The 22,244-nt window shown below is 27.3% G+C and overlaps 1 protein-coding gene across 1 annotated transcript; it reads right to left on the minus strand.

Moving 5' to 3' along the window:
• Positions 1 to 63: 63 nt before the first annotated feature.
• On the minus strand, positions 64 to 21,295 carry LOC107447666 (UPF3 regulator of nonsense mediated mRNA decay). The gene is made up of 10 exons (XM_016062637.2): positions 21,146 to 21,295; positions 20,958 to 21,064; positions 16,293 to 16,399; positions 14,678 to 14,776; positions 13,461 to 13,571; positions 13,130 to 13,200; positions 9,372 to 9,590; positions 6,592 to 6,809; positions 3,851 to 4,223; positions 64 to 2,676 (listed from the first exon to the last, which is right to left on the minus strand). The coding sequence occupies exons 1-10, from the start codon at positions 21,173 to 21,175 to the stop codon at positions 2,491 to 2,493; spliced, it is 1,521 nt and encodes a 506-aa protein (XP_015918123.1). The 5' UTR covers positions 21,176 to 21,295; the 3' UTR covers positions 64 to 2,490.
• Between the last annotated feature and the right edge of the window lie 949 nt (positions 21,296 to 22,244).

The raw sequence follows: 22,244 nt of genomic DNA on the forward strand, positions 1-22,244 counted from the left end.
CATACTATAATAAGGATGGTAAGCCTTACTAATTCATACTTTAACTTTGAATACAAGTACAAATTTTCATTTTTTAAACACTTTTTAATAATGGCAAAACTAAAATATACATAGATTTTAAAAAAATAGCAAAATTCCTACTATGAAAAGAAGCATCTTAACATTAAAAAAATGATTCAATTACAATTAATTGCAAAAGAGCTAATGAACAATGGAGTAAAAATTTTCTATATTAGGTTATTCACCCATTAAACTGCCGAGTAACATGTAAAACATTTTAAAAAGATATTCTATTACTTTTGGAACTAGCTACCAAATTAAATTTAAGTTTGTATGACTTATCACTAATATAACATGTTGATTTTTATAGTTTGGGTTTAACAAAATAATGTTAGACTTTTTATTTGAGGTATAAGGACTTATTATAGATTATTAGATGTTATCGATACTTTTGATTGAAAGAATTGACTCACTTTATCGAAAAAAAAAGACTTAAAAATCTTGTACCAAAATTTAAGGAGTGTGGATAACCTCTGAGGTAATATGAATTCATATAGCTTACAGTAAAATAATAATGATAGTATTCTGCTATTATTTAATTATTAGTTGTAATACTCTCAGAAGTATATTGAGAAAAAGTAAAATTTGAGATGATACAAATTTAAAAGACTCAATAGATTTATAAAACCGGATATAAAAGTTGTGCAACGTAAAATAGAAGGTGCTGCTTTAGATACCATATTTTCTAGAACATAAGATATTTTATTAATCTTTTAGTGTTTACACATTAGGACATCAAACTGTATTCTATCTAGGGGCGACATTAAGTAATAGAATATTTTAACTATTTTGTCTCATCAAATATCTTGGTACATTTGAATTAAAATTCAGTATTCAGTCGGAGATAAAAAAAAGGAACAATTTTAATTGTTCTAAAGAACAACTTGAATATTGGATTTTAAAACAAGAATGAAAACTATGTTTCAAATTGATAAGAAAAAAAAATGTTTCAAATTGATAAGATTGGATTTTAAAACAAGAATAAAAACTATGTTTCAAATCGATAAGGAAAAAAAATGTTTCAAATTGATAAGATTGGATTTTAAAACAAGAATGAAAACTATGTTTCCAATTGATAAGAAAATTTTTTATAATCTAGACAAATTATAAAGTAATTAGCAAGTGAATGTTATGACAATATAGACAAGTGCCATTTTTAACAACAAAAAAAAATTAAAAGCAGCATTAGACCTTAACACATAATTACCTTGTCTTAGTGAGAAAAAATCTCATAAATGTTCATGGAATGAATAAAATATTTAAAAAATATTCTTGTTCCTGTTCTAAAACAAAAAGTAAGCCAAATTTTCAACATATGTAGTTTTATTAAATTAATATCCCGAGATTTAAATACAGTACAAGATCTTTATGACACAAAAATTGAAACTGATTTAAAATAATTTTAAATAAAAAGACTTTACACACCTGCTTCTTTAGAAATTCAAAAGACTTTTGAGACTTTTCGCAACTATGACATAGTGCAATATAAACATAACTATAAAAACTAATAATAAATTCTCATTCTAGAAATTAAATTTGTTTAAGAAATTCTTATACCCCTAAAAATTAGTGACTCAGACTGAGCATAATATAGCTATTTTTAAGAACTTTATATAAAATTGTTTCTGAAACTTTTTGTTTGATTTAGCAGCCAACAAATTCACCAAAGTTAGTTTTAACAAAGAAGAATAGAATTAAGTTTGGATTTTTGTAATGGGGTTTAATCTCACAGGTCGAATCGCTGCAAGGAACGGTTAATACCAAGAGCATTAACTGAGTCAGTAATTGTAGGAATTACTTTTCTAGCTACTAACTTTACATTGTTATGTATCAATCACATTAAAAGAACAAAAATATTCTGAAGCTAGCTATTTTAGCATGTACGAAGATATTATTCTTAAAGAAACCATCTGTATACACTTTGCTAAAAACGGTATTATACTTTTTTGTAGGTTTATCAAGCATTCAATTTTTTTTCTCTAAAAGGTAATTAACGATAAACTAAACACACGTGAACTGCAAAATTGCTTTTTTCGAGGAAAGATTTTTGGGGCTGTATGTTCGGGTTCTCCAACTCATACAGTTATTTTAAAAAAAGCGTAAGAAAATACTTAGTTGGCCTGAGGTTCAAAAATTTGAGAGCTGGAAGTCTGTCTTTATAACACAAAAATATGCACTTCAAAAAGAAATCTTAATCATAAAGAATATTGGAAATCAACAAGTTTATCAATTTTTCTTTGCTTAAGAGATTGTAAAGTAAGTGCAGTATATGAAGAATTACGGTTTATTGAATTGCGTTATATAGAACTTGTACTGTAAAATACTAAAAGAAAAATCCTGTAGGATTAACTATCTTAAATTTTAAATTACACACAGTATATACAATTCTTGTTAACAAAGAAAACTCGAGTGAATTTAAAGTCAGAAAACTTATTCATCAATTTTCTTGTCATTTTTATCATCATCTTTTAGTGTCTTTGTAACACTAGTAGTTGATGGAGTGGGACTAGGACTCGAAGAATTGCTTGTTGATGTTGGAACTTCTTTTTGTGGGCTGTTCCTTTGAGTACTGAACCGTCTCATACCAGGTCTGTAAATTTCTAAAGATGGGCGATCCTGAAGAATATGAAAATTAACAAGACATAAGTCTAGGAGAATTTATATTTTTTTTCAATTTAAGTTTAAAAATAACCAGAATGCAAGTATTTTTTAAATGTAAACTGAAATCAAACAGTTTTAACAATATAAAGATTAATGTACTTTTTCTTTTCTTTGATTTTAAATATTTCTCTACATATGTAATTACATTAAGCATGTATAGTGTAAAATAATTATAAAAGAGCTAGAATTGACACCACCAAACTTAAATGATATCAGGAAATGAAATTAAAACTAAGTAGTGTAACAAATTAAATTTCTTACTATAATAAAAGAATAAAAAATAAACCTGATTATTTTAAAGAATGTTTAGTTTTAGCAGCATTTTTAAATTTGTATTAAAGTAAACGAAATCTTAAAATTTCGTTTATATTTATTGGGAATGTGTAGCATTTATAAATGAAAAGGAGATAATATATTAATATGCTTAGTAATAATTATTTAAAGTGTTAGGAAAAAGTATAAAAAATAAAGCTATTTTTTTAGTATCTAAAAGTATAACGAAAGAGGGTAATATAAAAAAATTAATTTTCCAAAGATCGAAATGGAGGAAAGAGCATCATGAGTTGCGCATGTGCACATACTAATGGAAGTGAAAGCTCGTTCTGAGTAAAGAAAGTTACAACACACTGTCGCTGAAGCGTCACTGCCGAAAGTTGGATATTAGAGGAAAATTTTAATTTTGTCAGATAAGAGTCAATTTTTAAGTGAATTGAAAGAAGAATTACATGTATAAAAAATACTGTGCTCTAGTGACATAGCAAGGCGTTTCTCACACTGTTGGTGGAGAGCTCGGGAAGTTCGATCCTAGAAGTGGACAAAACAGTCGGCTTGTAATGTTTAGGCACTGCAAGGTGCACGTTAAATCTGTCTCAGTTGAAAGTTCTCTAGTTGTGGTATGAAAGTTAGGAGATAAGGATCAAGCGCTGTTCATGTCATCTGACCAGGGTCAAAATTACGCAGCATTCCTAACTTGGTCATCCTAAAAATGGGGCTAGATGCTTTGCCATGGTGAGGTGAGGTGATGTGTGTATACAAAATAAAAACAAAGGGAAGATGTATTCAGGAACAAAACAAGAAAAAGCCAACAAAAAGGTTTATATAGTATTAAAAGCTTAGAAGTCACAATTACCTTATTTCTTATTCGTCTTTCTGCCCTCGGATCTTTCCCTTGTTCTCGAAAATCTAACTGTTTAGATGTTTCATTTCGATCGACATCTTCCCGTGAAACACTTTTTGTAGAATCTCCTAGTTGAGATGAAAGGTCATCATTATCTTTTTGGCTACCAAATGTTTCCACATTACCAGGGCAACTATTATCTCTCTTGTCTTTAGGCCACTGACTGTGTGATGCAACTGGCGATGTGTCCTTTTTGCTATCAACTTTTTTCTCTTTGGTGGACTCTAATAACTCTTCTTCAGGTTGTTCCAAACATTTAACACCTTCTTCTTTAGACTTTTTTGAAGCCGTTTCATGATCACTCTGTTTTCTTCCACTGTATAATCTAAGAACAAATATTAAGTTTCCACAAATATTAAGTTTCCTCAATATCTAAAACTCATTCACAAATTAAAATATGCTATTGATAAATACTAGTCAGGTTTTTCAGAACTATCATCTATACAATTTTTTTCTTTTTTAGAATGTTTGAAGTAAAAGATTATTTTGTTTAGAAGAGCTTATTTTTTACTTATTTCATATTTATAGAACTGTAAAATGTCTGAAAACATGTGACACATGTTTCATACATGATAGGTTAAAAATTAAAATCTGCTCATCAAATTAATATGATGCAATCACACACTCAACCCCACGCCTTGCCTTCCCTTTTTTTAGATACAAATATTTTCTAATTCTACAAGTAGTATTGCACAAATATGTTTTCATATTTATCATATTTTTGGTATAATAAATTAGTTTTTACCATAATATAAAATTCTTTCTGATAGTAAAAACTTACACTTGATGACCTAACTGTTCCTAATGAATTAGATAAAGATTTCAGGTAGTTTACATATTTTGTAAAAACTTATTATTAATCAAAAAATATATGTGTATAATCATATGGCTGTGAAAATCTATTTTTGTTTGGAAAATATGCATCATTAAAACTAGGGATGGATGTATTTCCTCCAATGTTCATAATAGAAAATTTTAAATGATTTAGGAATTTTATTTATTACTCAGCAAAAAGCGATGAAAAAATTTATATATTTATCACATGATATTCTTAATATGACAATTCTTTGTACAACTTGGAATTTACAAATCACACTAGTAACTAGTAAGATTCTTTTCGTCCTGAACGCAACATTATGATTCGTTACAAGATTTATTTAACTCATATTTGAGTAATCGATTTTACAATACAACCAAAATCGACATTTTACAGTCAATCCTAAAACTACAACTAATACAAGCAATTTCGTTAATTCATACCTAATTTACTGGATCATCGAGATTTTGAAGATCATGTTCAAAAAGTATTTTTCTTCCAAAATGTTATGGAAAAGGTGCAAAATCTACTGATTTTTTTAAAATCAGTAAAATTTTTCTACATATTGAAATCAGAGTTGGCATGATCATTTCATTTTTTAACAAAAAAAAAATCATTCATTTAAACCAACTGTGATTTTTAAAATTATTAATTTAAACAAACTGTTTTTTATTAAATCTATCAGTCTAAGTCTAAAATATATTTTATACAAAAAAATTGATAAATACATTATTTAGGGTTTGATTTTTTTTCATCGACAATGATTTTTTTATTATCTTTTTTTTACTAATCAATAGTAAGAGAGAGCTGTATGTAAATTATTATATTTCAATATAGACCAATAAAAGGTTTAAAGTGGAACTTTCAGACTTTTTATGAAACTTTTAAATATAATTTTTCATTAATATGAAACTTTTATAATTTTTCATTAATATAAAATTTGACTATAATTTTTCATTAATGGTTTGAAAATAATTTGCTGGCAATAAACGTATTTTAGTTTGACTTATTTAGTTTCATGTTTAGTTAAATACAAGAGCTTTCAAAACTGAACAAATATGTAGTTAGTGCATATCAATAATTAAGAAAGATTTGTTCAACCCAAAAAAGTAAAATAATTTTTTAAGTAAAATTTAATTTAAGTAATTTAAAATAATCTTTTATTTCAGTAATGTTTTCTAAGTTTAACTCTTCATTGGATACATAATTGACAAATTAGTCCCAATCTTTAATATTGATTAGCAATTTAAGCTTAGCAATTAAGTATTGTTATAAGCAATTTAAGCTAATAACTATGATTTTATTTATTCACTGGTTTGTTTGTATTCATTATATTATCTATTTCAGTACATAATATTAACTATTTGAGCCACAATCCTGCTCTTAAATAATATTATGTATTGTTAATAAATTTTATCAGGTTTTATTTAGTACAGAAAAAAAAAATGCAAAATCTGGTTTTTGCCGATGATTGAAATACTGTTTGAGACAGAAACATTTTAATACATTAGGGTGCCGCATAACTAAATTTTTTTTTATCTCAATAATATTTGCTTTAGTAATTGTAAACCTTTGTGACATTTGAGATAGGTTCTAGTCGTGAAAAATATGCAAACAATACAATGCAAATTTGCTACCCTGGCATTATTTTTTCTAGGTTTGCCAAAAGGACAAAGAATAAAACAAAAATTGCATAATGTTTTGCACTTTAGTTCTGGAACTTCTTAATCTTTGTTGTAATTTAAAACAAAGAAAGAAAAGTCTAATAAGAAAGAAATGAAAAAAAAAATTAACATTTTTAAGTTGTACATGAATATAAATTATTAGCATATTCAAAAAGGTAAGTATATATACTGAAACAAAAATGGCAAGTTACTTATAATCTGTTTTGTCTCTACGACTTCGTTCTCGTTCATTATAATATCCTTTGACAGGTACTTTTTGCTTATCTTTCAGGCGAGTTCGATCTCGATCCCACTCTTTTTTCCCTCTGTCTCTATCTCTATTGGATTTCCAAGGAGGGAAATATTCTTTTCCTTTGAGAGGTGTTGTAACTTCTTTAGTTTCTTTTTCTCTTTCAGGGTTCTTCAAAACCTAGAAAATTAAGTTAAGGAAGGTTAAGAAAAGCCTGAAATTAAGAGTCAGTTTTAAAATAAAAAGAGCATTCGAAACTCACAACAAATATTCCCATGCATAAAACATTTTCTTTTAAAAATGTGTATAATAAAAAAAAAAAACAGCGAACTGCAAAAGTATTTTAAAATAATTTTTAAGTGGTGAACAAAAGTTTTTTCTACTGATTTGGAAATATTTAGAGTGATTAATTCATCGAAACTAAAAAATTGTAGTATTATGCAGACATGCATAATTTACACGAGCGCTATTTGTGAAAAATTTGTCACCAAGGCATAAAAAAATATTATACTACTCATTATATTGTTTAAAAAAAAAGAACAGGGTCAGAACTTTAATATTCTACTTTGCCGTCAATTTTAGAAAATTAGGATACAACAATAGGGTTACTTGTCAAATTGAAGAACAAAATTCCTCGTCGTTTCCAGATGTATTAAAAAAATTCCAGTTTAGTATCATAGCATATACAGACTAAGCGAAGGTCAAAATATACCGTGAACCACAAAAAGTATTTATAATTTACACATTATGAATTGTGTCAAAAAGGGACAAATCTAATTCAAATGTTGTAAAAACATTGCATTATATTCAAAATATCATAATCGAAAAGCCATGTGAAAAACGCCTAAAAATGATAACTGCCAAAAAAAACTATCACTGAACACCATGACATTATCACTTTTATCGTTAAAGACAAGATATCTCGCCCTCTTTTCTTTTAATTTTAACTCAGCACAGATGGTAGAAAAGGCGAGATAAAAGAGCTAGGAAATGTCAACTTGAAATCGAAATTTGCACGTTATAAAAACATTGTAAATGAAATATCGGAAAACCATGAATCGGAGGAAAAATTGATAAGCTAGGAAAACTATTATGAAGCGAAATTGCAATGCAATAGCCACAAATCGAACGCATCAGAAAGTGATAACTAAAAATGGAATGATGAATTAACATCTTGTTAAAAATATCGGAATTTGAAAAATCAATAGCGATTTGCTGAAAAACGATTGTAAATCTATGGAAATTTACAACGGAATCGTCACAAATCAAGAGCGCCAGAAATTGATTACTCAAATTTGTATATTGTCGTAACATCATATTAGTATAATAATAAAATTTGTAAAAAAAATAAAAATAAACTAGGCTAAAAGAAACCTACAGAAAATAACATGGATTTGTTCGAAAAAGCACATGAAAAGTGCCAGAGAAAAATAATGAGTCAAAAAGTGATAACTCAAATATCAAACTCAAACGTCATAATATTATATTAAAAATATCAAAATTAGAAAACAGGGTTCCCACTCAATGATGAGATTGAAATTCAAGGACTTTCCAGGACTTTTCAAGGACCTCAACAAAATTTTCAAGGACCTTAATCTAAGACCAATTTTAAAAATTATTCTCTTCTATTTTACTAGAAGCAACAATGCTTGTTGTGGNTAAGTGGATTTACAAAAAAAAGTGAATGCTAAAAATTTATGTTCTTCATGAATGAAAAAATTTTCAAAAAAGAAAATTTTTTCACAAAAATGGGCCTTAAAAATAGATTCTGGAACGACAGCAGTATATTAGTATTGCATTAATATTTCCATGCGGAACAGCAATCCCATTGCTTCCAGCAAATTCTTAACAAATAACAAGTTTAATTAAGTGTAATTAAATATTGAAATCCTGACATGTTTAATAAAATTCATTTGACAAGCCTAGGTGAAAAAGGATTAAGCAAATAAACAATAAAAAAACATTAATTTATAAGAGATTATCAAACATTATTTATCCCAATAAATTTCTTAATCAAATATAAAAATAAAAAATTTGAAGTCCATCCATCCTTCTATCTGTTCTAGATTTTAGCAACCAATAACCCTTTTCCAGTTGAAAGTTTTCTAAGTCATAATACCATTGCATGCTACAAATGTAGAAATTTAGTTCCCAGCCAAATGTGTGAAAACGAAACTCTTATGCTAGAAAAGTGTTTCATGGAAAAAGCAGCCACAAAGATTGCATGCTTGGAACATCATGACTTTTGCAGATTAATCAATATAGTTTTTTTTAAAAATTTAACACTTTTAAAACAAATCAGTGATTTTCGAACAAATTTCATCTGAATTAGGAGGTAATGGAAAGAATTGAAACTAGTTACAAGAGTAAATAAATAGCTCGCAAAAAGCGGTTTGCAGAAAGTTTTTCATTTTATCTAAGTATTAAGTACTACTATGATTTTAATTTTTTTTTTATGCAGCAGACTAATTTAAATGAAAAAAGAATTTTTTTTTTGACAAATGCATGATTTAGTTTTAACAAATACTTGATGCATCCATTTTAACAAATATTTGAAGCAACATCCACAATCCATGTTCGTTTGATGTTTTACGTTTATATCCTTAGAGCACTGAAGTTAAAAAAATTAAAATTCACTTTTTTTAAGAAAAGTAAATACAATTGTATCTTTACAGATCACAGTAAATACAATTGTTGCCTTAGCTAGTTCCTAAAAAAATATTCAATTAATAGTATTAATACCTGAACAATTTGATCTGATTGGTTAACAGATTCTGATACAGGAGATTCTTCAAGCTCATCAGTAGCTTCTTTCTCTGATAAACTTTCTTTATCCTTGTATTTGTCCTTAACTCTTTCTTTATCTTTTTCAGCCTTTCTTCTTCGTCTTTCTTCCTCTCTGATTCTTTTTTTCTCTAATTCCCTGCGCTTCCTTTCTTCTCGTTTTTCTTCTCTAATTTTCTATAAATACAAAGAAAAGTATTTTCTCTTCTGTATCTTTCAAAAAAGATTTAAAAGGATTTTTAAAGTTATATATATTAATGAAATTTTTGTACATAAACATTAATTCATAATAAATTAAGCATCTAAAACAATTATTTTCTCCTATGCACTTATTCTCCTTAAATTATTGGTAATTACACAAATTAAATAAAGGGAGAATGTTACACTTACAAACTCTATTCTCAAATACTTTCTATACTTTATAAATAATAGATTTCTATATTTATAAATAAGAGGAACACAACAGTTATGAATTTATTGTTCTCAATAGTTTATCTAAGGTTTTCATAATAATATTTTTTTTCCTCCAATGGCCACCTGTGTTAACATTTTTTGTCAATTCAGGCATTTACAGGGCAGATTTGTTGGTCTCTTTTTCAGGGGCATCATATTAGGTGGGCCAACGTTGCTCCCACAGTAAGGAAAGGTAGTACAGAGAAGGAAAGAACATCCATGCCTTGCCCGGGACTCGAACCCAGAACCTTTCTGATGCAAGGGCAGTTCCCTAACCCCTACACAGGCTGGTCGGCTTTCATAATAATATATTGAGGAGTATTTAGATAGTTACGGATATATTCTGTGTTCCAATACAACTAAAATATCTAAATATCAAAATATTAACTTCGCGAAGTAAAAGGCAATAGCTAAAAAAAAATTTCTTCTAATTTTTACTTTATTTTTATTTATTAATTTTTAAATACATAATTGAAAGTTTACAAGGATATTTGTGCTCCCTTTTTACTCGTATTAGGAATTGAATAATTTAGAATGTTTGCACAAATGAAATTGTGCTTTAAGTTATAATTTTAAAAAACATTACAATCTGAATTTTGCAATTTTGATATTTTTTTGTCAGTTTCATTAAATAAAATTGTAAGTAAAAATAAGAATTCAGATACATAAAAAAATTTTTTTTTATAAGTATTATAGAAATTTGTAATTTTAGTTTTAATTAATCGTCGAAATTTCTTAATTTGAGATAAACTAAATAACCATAAGTGAAAAAAAGGATAAAGAATAAAACGTCTACTTGAGCAAAAAGTTAACAAAAATTTTAGGATGAAAAGTCTTTTAGGATGAAAAGCTTCATTGGTCATATGCATAAGATATGTTATTAAAAAAATGACAAAAAAAAAGACAATTTCTAAACTGTAAACAATTTAGATGAAGCATACAAATTAAATTTTGAAATGCAGAACAAACAATATCTATCATGTTTTTAAATTATTATAGAGTATATGGTGTAGTTAAGAAGGAAAATCTTGCTTGTTTTTCCAGTTTATAATTACTGTCCTTTTTTTTATAATTACTGTCCTTTTTTTTTATAATTACTGTCCCCGAACATAAAAACAAATTTTATAAATACAAACAAGAATTTCGGTTTAAAATTATTATCTGTTTGCTTAGAAAACGAGTTCCTTTTAAGCAAATATAAAAATGTATGTGATAAAAAGACGTTTTTGCAATAAAAAATAATAATTCGTCTTCATGCAAAAAGTAAGTTATTAAGGGATGAATTTTTCGAATTCCCCCAAAATTTTACAAAAAACATGGGATTGACCTATACACTGGTAATAAAATGATTACCCTTTTGTGGCTGAAATTAGTTTTGTAAACTCTTTGGAATAAATCATGTGAGCATGAATTGTGATATTTAATTTTGAAATTGTGTGAATATAAATCAATCATGATATGAAATTTTTAAGATGTGCGAATATGAATCACAATATGTAACATTTAAATCACGTAAATCGATGCTCGATATTAAAATCATGTGAATAATAACCGCATTGTTGAATTTTAAAAGCACGTCAATAGAAATCATGATATTAGATTTTTAGATCCTGTGAACACGAATCATGATTATTTTACCAGTTGAATATCAATCACGACTTATGATTTTCAAATCACTTGAATTTGAATCGCTATATGTGATTTTTGAAACATGGGCATTTGAATTGCAATATTTGATTTTTCTAAATCATGTGGACACTCTTGTCATTTTTAAAAAAGTATTCTTAAATTTTAAACTTTCTGGTGTAATATTTGTGCACAGCATGAGTAAGTGTATCCATATTATCTGATTCTGATTGAAAAAACACTAAAGAAGGTGTATGGTCCAATACCATAAGCAGCCATCACTGTGAAGACATATATAAAGGTGAACTATGGTTGTAACATGTTCCTTTGGAAAAAAGTAATCAATAAACAACAGTCTTCTTAAAATATAAATTCTTTAAATATATTCTCAGAAAGGATCAACAAATATAAACCTTCCTTTTATTAATCGTTAAATTTTAGCCATTTAAGAAACGATAAAAGTAATATATTATCGGAAAAATTTCAGCAAAAATAATATGTTGTCCAAATAGAGAACAAATGTGGACATACCACAATTTTGTTTCATAACCAAGAATTTTCCTCAATGTGGAAACATAACATGAGAGTCAAAAATAAAAGAAACAAATATGTTGCAATCAGAAAAAAAAGTGATTTAACCAATAGGGGAAAAGGAACAAGCTTACACAAGATAAAAGTACAGTGATAAGAAACAGGACTAATGAGGTTGAATGAGGATCTTAAGGCACAAGAATGTGGAAATGAAATTAGAATAGGTTTCCAGATGTTAGGAAAGAGTGGGAAGATAGAAAGATCATTCTCTTAATTAACAAAAATTTTCAAAATACAGAATGATTCCCAGAAGTCAAAACCAGTAGATAAATAGCAGTATTGAATGGTTTTAGCAGAAGAAAATTCAAAGCTATAAATAGTATTTTCTAACTATATAGGGGGTGGGAGGATCATTTAATGTCGATTATGAGCATTAAAGTTCATATGTATTACATAATGAATAAATAAATAAATTACAAGTGTACAAAATAAGGTATTTAGAACTAAAAAGATTTTTTTTTCTTACAAAACTGATAATAGATCAAAGCTTTAAGAAAATAAGATTTTATGAAATGTCTTTTTTTAAATTATAAACCAGAGTCAATATTAAACTACATTCATAGTCAATATTAAATAACTACATTCAACAGCACTTACACTTATGAGATTTAATGCATCAAATACGCCAAAAATCGTAGAGGGGATGCGGAAAATAGGTCATGACTCGTACATGTAAAAAGTCTCCCAGTACTGTGACTTAAGCATCCATAATTTTTAAATTCAAGCAAAATCATTAAATGTAGTAACTTAACTGTACAGTTAAGTTCAATGAATACATGTAAGAAAGAGTTATTTTAAAAAGCTGTTATTAAAAAATATGCATAGTACTTTATATTAATCATTCCTATTTATATAGTAGTCATTCCTACTTCTATATTAGTGATCTACATTTTCAATGTAATAAACAAAAACCTATAAGTAAAATACAATAATTACAGACAAAATATTATTTTCGAAAAAATAAGATTGATTTGTCTTCACAGTTAAAAAAAATTGCTTTAATTTAACCAAAGTTACATTAAGAACTATTCATGTGAAAACTTTACCTGCTGTTCAATCTTCCTTGCCTTTAGGTATTCTATCAATGGTGTTGTCAATTTAGGGACTCCATTGTTTGCTGCAATCAAAAATAAACTTTCAAGCAAATAAAGTTTAAAACATAAACGCTTAAACTCATAAGAAAAGACGCACTTAATCTAATAAATAACTAGAAATGTTTTTATGTTAATTTTTTCATTGCTCTTTCCAAGAAAAAAATTTCGTTAATGATGAAAATGAAACTTTTTTTTGTTTAAAAAAAGCATAATAAATATTTTTAACTGTATAAAAAAGGAAAATCGCATTAAAAAAAATGAGGGGAAAATAGCAAAAATATACCTTTTAATTCTTTCTCTCTACTTTCAATTTCTTCTAAATAAACTTCAGCTGAGGGAAGAGAAACATCATCAGGATTTTTCATGCTCTCCAGAAACTTCAAATAATCAGGATCTGAATTAAAATCAAAAAAATTTTTTTTTAAATGTGCTTACTAAATATAATGTGAACTCAAATATAAAACCTGTAATATATCCGTAAAACGCAATATGAGCTCAACTACTAATCTAATCTTGCACCAATAAAAATTAATTAAAAAGATCAATGAACACACATCTAAAAGTTACAATACAGTGATACTACTATAGTAACATAAAATAATTTCATCAAGCTATTGAATAAGAAATTCATAGAAGTTTGTTATGTACATTGTAGTGTCACAACTAACAGAAAATATGATGTGAGTTCTATTATTTATTTAAAAACTTAATACATGAATCCACAAATTTTTAAATAAGGAACAAAAACCGAACTATCTCTTTTTAAAAAGAAAATTAGAAAAGAAAAGAAACATCGTAGATCTTGCCTAACTCTATCAAGATATCTAATTAAAGCTCGAGGTATTTTTTAAGAAAACCTGCTCTGAGCTCTGTTTTGTTAAAATATGTTAAGTTACAATATAGTTTACAAAATATTACTTAGATTTATTCTAATTTTAAGTATTAATATCATTTCAAACTATTAAAAAAAAAAAATAAGAAGAATATTTTAATTTTTTCTTCTCAAAAATATTCAATAAAGACAGAAGAAATCTTTTTAAGGTTAAGAATTATTAAAGACACAGCATAACTAATATATGGTTTTATCATTGAAAATGTTTTAACACATTCAATCCTAAGTAGTTTAAATAGGTACTAATTAGGGTATTTAGATGACCAGTTTAATACCAATTATGGTCCGACTTCTGCTTTAAATTATTCAATGATAATTGTAATTAAAATTAGTATTAAATATTCAAAGTTAAATAAAAAAAATATTTATTAAAAAATAATGTTTAACAGACTGAGGAGCCCCATAAATGAACCTAAAGAATCTTGTATTGCTATCGGGGTGTGCGGGCACCAATACAAAACCAGTTTTAATAAAAGGAACAATTTAATTAGATTTAATTTAGTTAAAAATGATGATTCACTTAAATTCATAAAAAATAATAAATATAATATTCGATGAATAATGTTTTAAAACAAAAAACATCTAAAGAAAACTACATTGTCATTTACCATTGGCTATAGTTCCACATTTTGCATCCCTTTTCTTGCTACGCTTCTTTGGTATTTTCTGAAAGGGTGCAAATTCAACAATTGCAGGGTACTCATTTCCTAAAGCAAAACAGTAAACAATTATATTAGTATACAGTTATAAACAATGAATGGCAATAAATTTTAAAAAATTAAAAGTAACCAGGGAATTGGGGAGGTCATGGCAGATTGCTGTGAACATATTTTCATTATTTGGCATTACATAATTAAGTAATTAATAAATAATATATTTCCATCATTCAGCATTATTTAACGCTAATAAAATATTTTCATCAACGGGCAAATTTTAAACAATCTTTCCACTATCCGGTATTGCTAGTCGATTCAGCATATTTATGAAAAATCATTTTCTGTTATTTCATTTAGAAAATGCAAATGAAATTATGAACAAAGCATCTTCCATTGTATATATTTCTTACTTATTTGGAGTAATTGAATCGGAAATCTCCAAGGATTTTGGGGGCAATAAATAGCAGAGGGTGTAGCCTCTAATGTGATTAAAATAAAATATAAAAAAAATATCAAGAATAAAAAATTGGAGTATTAAATAAAACTTAGAGGCTCTTGCAAAATCACTTTCATGCTATAGTTGAAAAAAGGAAAAAATGGAAAGGGAAATAAATTGAGAAGAAATTAATTCAAACTGCAAATTATCAACAGTAATTTTAAAATAATCATTTCTATTTTATCTCTTTATATGCTGATTTCCTTTCATTAACTGAATTATTAGTAATTATTTTGTATATTAACTGGAAAAATTATGCCTAAAGTCACGTTTACATTCATATCTACTTTATTATAGTTCCCTTTTTAAATTCAACAAATAAATATATTTTAATCAATTTTTAACTGCTGAAACTATATTTTTATTTCAAAGCACGATTTTCAGATTACCTGGTTTATTTCTATCTGGTATCTGACGAGATTCGCATAGTACAAAATTATTTGTTATTTAGTTAAAAATTATGTTTTCACCTTACCTGCAAATACTAATTTCTTTTTCTTCTACATTTATTTAGTAAATGGTTCGTTTTTTTTTTTATTTATTGACTAGATCAAAAGTAAAGCATTCCCACAACAGCTCTTTACGTTATGGGTTCATGGAGGTTCCATAATGTGACAATTGCTGATTGCGGCAATATGGTCAGCATAATGCACAGGCAGCCTGCACTTCCCAGACAAACTTTTACCCATTGATCTGAAGCTGGGTGATGCACGACTTGGGATCGAGTCCCAGTTTCCAACAACAGTTGAATACCTTACCTCATTGACTAATAGCAGTTCATTGACTAGAATAATTAAATATAAAGTCGTAAATTCAGTAATATTTGGTGAAAAAAATTATAATATTGTGAAAATGTTAATAACAACATTTTTTTAAGCTAATAAATTACATTATTTAATAATGAATTGGTCAAATTCAAAATTTCACTTGACAAAATGGGAATTCCACCCTTCTCAAAAATACAAGTTCACAGTGCCCTTGAGTAGTAAAAAAGTATACATAAAAAATCAATAACAAAAATTATTAAAAATAACATGTTTTAAAGATGAAATAATTTAAAAATAAAATTACCTTTATTATCTAAGAAGACATAACCATCAAATTGATCTTTAAATAAAAATATGTCTTCTGGGATAACAAAATTTATATAAGCTCGAGAAAATGCATGGGATCCCAACCTAAAATAATTAATATCAGTATTACAATACAGTTACTGAAAGAAAGAATTTTCTTACTTAAATTGTCTTTCTAGAAATTAAATTCAAAATTCAACAAGAAAAAAATCTCTAATACTTCTTTTAGTTTGATTAACTAATTAAATATAGTATGTATTGTTGATAGAAATTGAAGAATTTGTTAAATAAAATAGTAAGAATTTATCAAATGAAAAAATCAAAGTTTCCTGCTCCTAAAACAGGATGAGCATTAGCTCAATATTTCCTCATATATAGGATCATACCAGAATTTTCTGCGTCTCTCTGCAGTACAAAATATAATCAAGTAGGCACTAGTACTGCAACAATTAGGTTTCCCAAAACTTAAAGCAAAATTTAAATTTGAAAATAGTGGATAATAATTTAAATTTCAGTTGAAATTAATTAATATTGCTTAAAAGAAAGATGGAACAAAACCACATTTAAAGCATCTAAATAAATAAAGAGAAAAAAAACTGACAAATTTTAAGATTAAATGTAAAACTTTTTCAGACAATTACTATCAAAGTTTGGCTTACTGAAACAACATAGTATAAATACAACTGGTAAACATAGGATAAATAAAAAAATCTTCACAAAAATCCTTTTTCTTCCTTCTTTTTTTTAAATAATTTTTTGTTCATTACAAAATAAATAGTTAAATTTTTCTTCTTCATTTTTTTAAATGTGTTTTTTCTCATTATGAATATATTAGCAAACAAAATTGTACCAGTGTCCATAACACAATCATTTTCTGAAACTGTAATAAAATTCAAGGTGCGTAATTTTACAACAAAAAATAAGCACCTTTTAAGCACTTTTCAAGCATTCATAAATATTTTTAAGCACATAAAAAAAGTATCCTAATTAGGCTAGGTTGGCAAGTTTTTGACAATTGACAGTTTTAACTGTCATATCATGATAAAATAACTAGTTTCTGACAAAGAACTCTTTTCTTAATTACATTAGCCACCATAAATTTATACACAATTTTTAAGACATTCAATATTAAGTGCCTCAATATATTTTTTAATTAATAATTACTTCATTTAATCATGTAAAAAAAATTTAATTCAAAATTATTAACGATTATTGAAAAAGTTTATCGAGTGTATTTTTTTAGATTTAAATAAAAGTTATTTATAAAAGTATATTCAACAAAACATTATGAGATTAATATTATTGATCACACCGGATTTATAAAGATATGTAAAGAATTAAGCAAAAAAAAAAAAAAAAAAACTTTAAAAAAATTCATATTACAAATTAGTGAATGGTCCCGAAAAATGTTTATCATTATTTGTGACTTGGTTCTGTATTTAAATTTCTTGATGAATAGAATGCTGAAAGAAATTTAAACAATTATGAAAAGTAAATACAATGAGTATTGAAGCCTAACATTTTTACCTTACAATCTTAATATTTAACAAATCTGAGATAATTGAATTTTTTATTTCAATTGTTTTTAAATAAAATCATTAAGAGATGAATTAAAGTTTTTTGGAATGACAAGTCTGAACTTTTTTTTACACAACTAAATATAAGATTTTTTTGCTGCATTTAAAATGTTAAAAGCCTCTTACTTCAAACTTTTTTAAAATCCTAGTTCTAAATATTATTGAGTTAGCTCATAAAACAACTTAAGAATACTGAAAATTTAAAAAGTAATAATATAACAATTAATAAAAAGTAATAAGCAAAAAAGAAAAAAAGAAAAAAAAAAAAGAATAAAGTACAAAAAAGTTTACAAAAATTTTATGCAATTGGTAGACGGTCCCTTAAGTAAAAATATAATGCTTATTACTCTCAATTAATTCTTAAATTTAATGAACAATAGGGAGATGGAAATTTCGAGGTGATTAAATTTGAGCATTCCTTGAACTGCTCTGAGGACCCACATGAAAATATGTAATTAGTGAATGATCCCGAAGTCAAGTTCAAAGATTATGGTGCTGATCTATCAATAGAATATCTCGAGTAGACCATTAGCTTCCCAGTGACAAAGACAATGTCATGTCAATAACACTAACGATGAAATTAACAAGAGAAATAAAATTTTTTATTGCTATTAGAGAAAAAAATTAACAATAGTCACTGTAATCAGCGGAAATTTGAGAGATTTTTCGGTTCAATTTCAAAAGGCGGAAAATGAAAACTGAAATTGAGAATCTCTAGCGAAATGCAGCAGAGTTGCACATGAGAGAACAAAAATCCTTCCCACTGAATCCAGCTCAGTATATGTGCATGCGGACCCGTAAGTATTTCATCAAACATGAAAAATTATTAGCGTTTTCATACTCTGCGAGCTGACAGTGCATGTGGAAATAGATTGGGGTTGAATTAGTGAAAATGTTGAATAGATCCATATCATTTTGCATAATTCGTGGCGAAAATCAACATAGTATAGAAAAAATATTTCATTTTGGAAAAGGGAAAATTGAGCACTTTTTAAAAACACCCAATGAAAAAATCATCTTTAAGGGTTTTTAAAAAAAGAAAATAAGCACACTTTTTAATAATGCTACGCACCTTGCAGATGCACTGCATGTAGGTTAAACCTTACTGCTGAATAATTTTGGGTGTCAGATTTCAAAAAGGAGATAGTTCCTTATTGTTCATCAATGAGGACAGAAAAGAAAAATCATTACTTTTGCAATTCAATTTAATAATTTTAACTATTTTAAGAACCAAAGAAGATTTTTTTTTCCTGACTACCAACTAATTATATTTACTCAGGCGTCTGTCCAGACATTTTGCGAAAGGTCCTGTTTTGGTAAAATTGTGAAAAAACTCATAATTTGTGAATATAAAATAAGTATTAAGTCACATTCTTTCAACCAGGGTCCTGCCTTTGTGAATTTGTGCAAACGGGGTCCTGTTACTGCAAAAATTGATAACAAAGTTTTCAAGAAGTTTTTAAATTGTAATTAGATAGAAGATTCTGCTCAACAATTGCTGTTACTAAATTAGAGATGCAACATACAAATATTTGATATTTAGCCTATACTGCTCAACACAGAATATTCATTTCGAACGAATAATGGAAACAAAATCGCTCACATTTTTAATAATTTCAATTGACATATTTTAAATAACACAACTTAGTAATGTATCACTTTTAATGTGTTACATATTAGGTAAACTTAGACAATTCTTAAATTATTAATATTCCATTTAAAAAATTGCCAGAAATTTTTATTTACATAATATTCTATCAATTAATTTTATAATAAATATAAATTGATCAATTATTTACTTACAAAAAAATAAATAAATTATGATTTAATATTAATAAAAATGCGCAATGTTTGTAAAAGTAGAAATATTTTCTTAGAATACTACACCATCTTTCTATCCCCCCACGGGAAGGGTTTATTTGATTATCAAAATAATAATGAAGATAAACAAATTTGTGAAGGGTCCGATTAAAAGATAAATTATTTTGTGAAGGGTCCATTTTTATGAAAAGATAATTTGTGAAGGGTTCGTTAATAGACCCAAATTTCTTCTAAACAGATTTCTGATTTACTTACTTCATTTTTATTTTATTTTTAACAATATGAGAAAAAAATAATTTGCAGATGGCACGATAATCTGTAGCATCAGCTACCGTGTTGGAGGGTTTCTGCTACCAGGAAGGTTGTTAACAGACCTTACTTTCTAAAAGTTTATATTCAAAGATTTTAATAGTGTATAGTACAATTTGAAAACATGATAAGTCATTTAACGGGCAGTAGTACACAAGAAACAAAATATCATAGAAGCTACAAACTCTAAATTGCTTGAAAAAATATGCAGCCACCCCTAAGTAAAACACTATACATATTTTTGGGGAGATTTAACACTATACATATGGTGACATTATACATATATTTTGGGGAGAATAACATCACAGAAAGAGACCCAATTCGAAAAGAAAAACTTGTAGCCACCCCCAGGCAAACATCTATATGTATTTATTTATTGGTCTAAAATTTGCAACTGTAAAATCTATTTGGCACTTTAACGATTGTAGTTGGCGTGACAGATCATGATGCGGAAACATCCCCACATTTTTAATTAATTCTAATTACAAGAACCAAATAACTACACTTGGACAAGCTCATGGTGACTGATGCATGTTAAATCTGTTCGAGTCGCAAAGTCCTCCATGTTCCCATAACAAATCAATACCTCTGGGGGTACTAATTCAGGAGTTTCCTTGTTTTCTGGATTGGTTCTAAATTACAAAACTACGGATTTGAACATTCGTAGTCGTAAACCCAAAAAATTGGGTCGAATGTTCAACGACGGGTATAAAATATTTAGATATGATCAAATAAGATGTGCATATTCCAGAGCATTTCTGGCATAATATCGCTACCTTATTTACTTTGGAACGGCATTCTCTAAAAAATAAGTTAAATAAGATCTATAATTAGTGATTATAACTACTTTACAAATATTAATGAGGCAACAGCTAAGAAATAAGTCTATTGAAATATAAAAGTCTTTATATATATTTTGTATGAAAACTAAGAGTGGAACTATTAAAACAAGTCACCTCATATCAGCTTTCACAAAATACATATAGTCATGTTCAGGAAGAGGGGATATTTGCTCTATAAACTGCTCCTCAGTCATAGTTGGAGGAAGACGTCTGATAATAACCTGAAAGATTATTTCAAAACAAGTAAACATAGATTCAAATTAAAATGCAAACTTTTTCATTGAGTAAATAAATGGGCTTACTTTGGTTTGAAATGTTTTGTCACGCTTCATGATGAAAGTTAAATCATCACAAATTATCAACACAAACTGAACACCAAAACAAAAACATCCAATGTTCTCAAAGAGCAACGTATTCAACGCTCTATTTCTGTCAGCTGAAATTTACGGCTTAGTTGAATCAATCTCTATGTAGCTTTTTGCTCACTCATGGAATTAATCATTTAAAACTATGTTTAGATGGCGTTCATAGCAAAGAAAAAAAAAAGAAGGTCGGTAGGTATCACTAGGTAGGTACTCTTTCATGTCTATGGTAGGTATTTGATTTACGTCGATCTAGAGCTGCACAATGGGTTATTGGCGATGGTCTGGGAAATATCCCCGAGGTTGATCCGAAGACATGAAATCACAATTTTGATTCTCTGCAGAAGGAATGGCTCCTCCGCTTAAAAGAAAGAAAAAAATCAGTAGTAGTTTTAGGAAGGTAAAACAGTAAACTCATTTATTTCATAGTAACTTATTTTCATCCTATTTTTTTATGGTTCAGTTTATCGTTCAAAATTTTTTGAAATTTGTAATGCAACGCACGTAAATGCAAAAACGAGAAAATAAAGGAAAATATTTTCTTCGGATGTGTAAGATTTTATTATGAAGGGACAATGATTGTCACTCAGTCCTCCTTTCTGAGTCAACACCCGATAATAAAATTAAAACAATTCTATTAAATTTCTACAACTTTAAATTTCATTTGAGACAGTTAATAAAAGAAATTACCTGATATTAAATGCGTGGCGAATAGTAAAATAATGAATTTGTTGCAAAAATGAATAACTAAGTAGATAAAAAAATCAAAGAAATTAATGGCACAATAAGTCCTGCAGAACAAGTAGACTATAAACCGGAATTTGTTCAGATTTAGGACAAGAATGAGGCAAATTTTTATTATTATGTCGCAAACTCGGTAAACAGTTAATTTCACTAAATCACAAAATGAAAAAATAACAAATTGTTCACTGCTCTAAATAAGTTGCAAAAAATATTAGACTACACTAAAGTTGACCGCACACTGAGGAAGCAAGTGGAACATCAGAAAACCAGATTTTCGTAATGGTAGTTTGCTTCT

The sequence above is a fragment of the Parasteatoda tepidariorum genome, chromosome 5, assembly GCF_043381705.1.
Source record: "Parasteatoda tepidariorum isolate YZ-2023 chromosome 5, CAS_Ptep_4.0, whole genome shotgun sequence".
In the NCBI taxonomy this organism is placed as follows: Eukaryota; Metazoa; Arthropoda; class Arachnida; order Araneae; family Theridiidae; genus Parasteatoda; species Parasteatoda tepidariorum.

Coding starts and splice junctions, on each gene's coding strand:
- LOC107447666 (XM_016062637.2), bottom strand. CDS start 21,175: ATGAAGCGTGACAAAACATTTCAAACCAAA. Junction 21,065..21,145: donor ACAAAACATTTCAAACCAAA/GTAAGCCCATTT, acceptor ATAATCTTTCAG/GTTATTATCAGACGTCTTCC. Junction 6,810..9,371: donor AATCAGATCAAATTGTTCAG/GTATTAATACTA, acceptor TTAATTTTCTAG/GTTTTGAAGAACCCTGAAAG.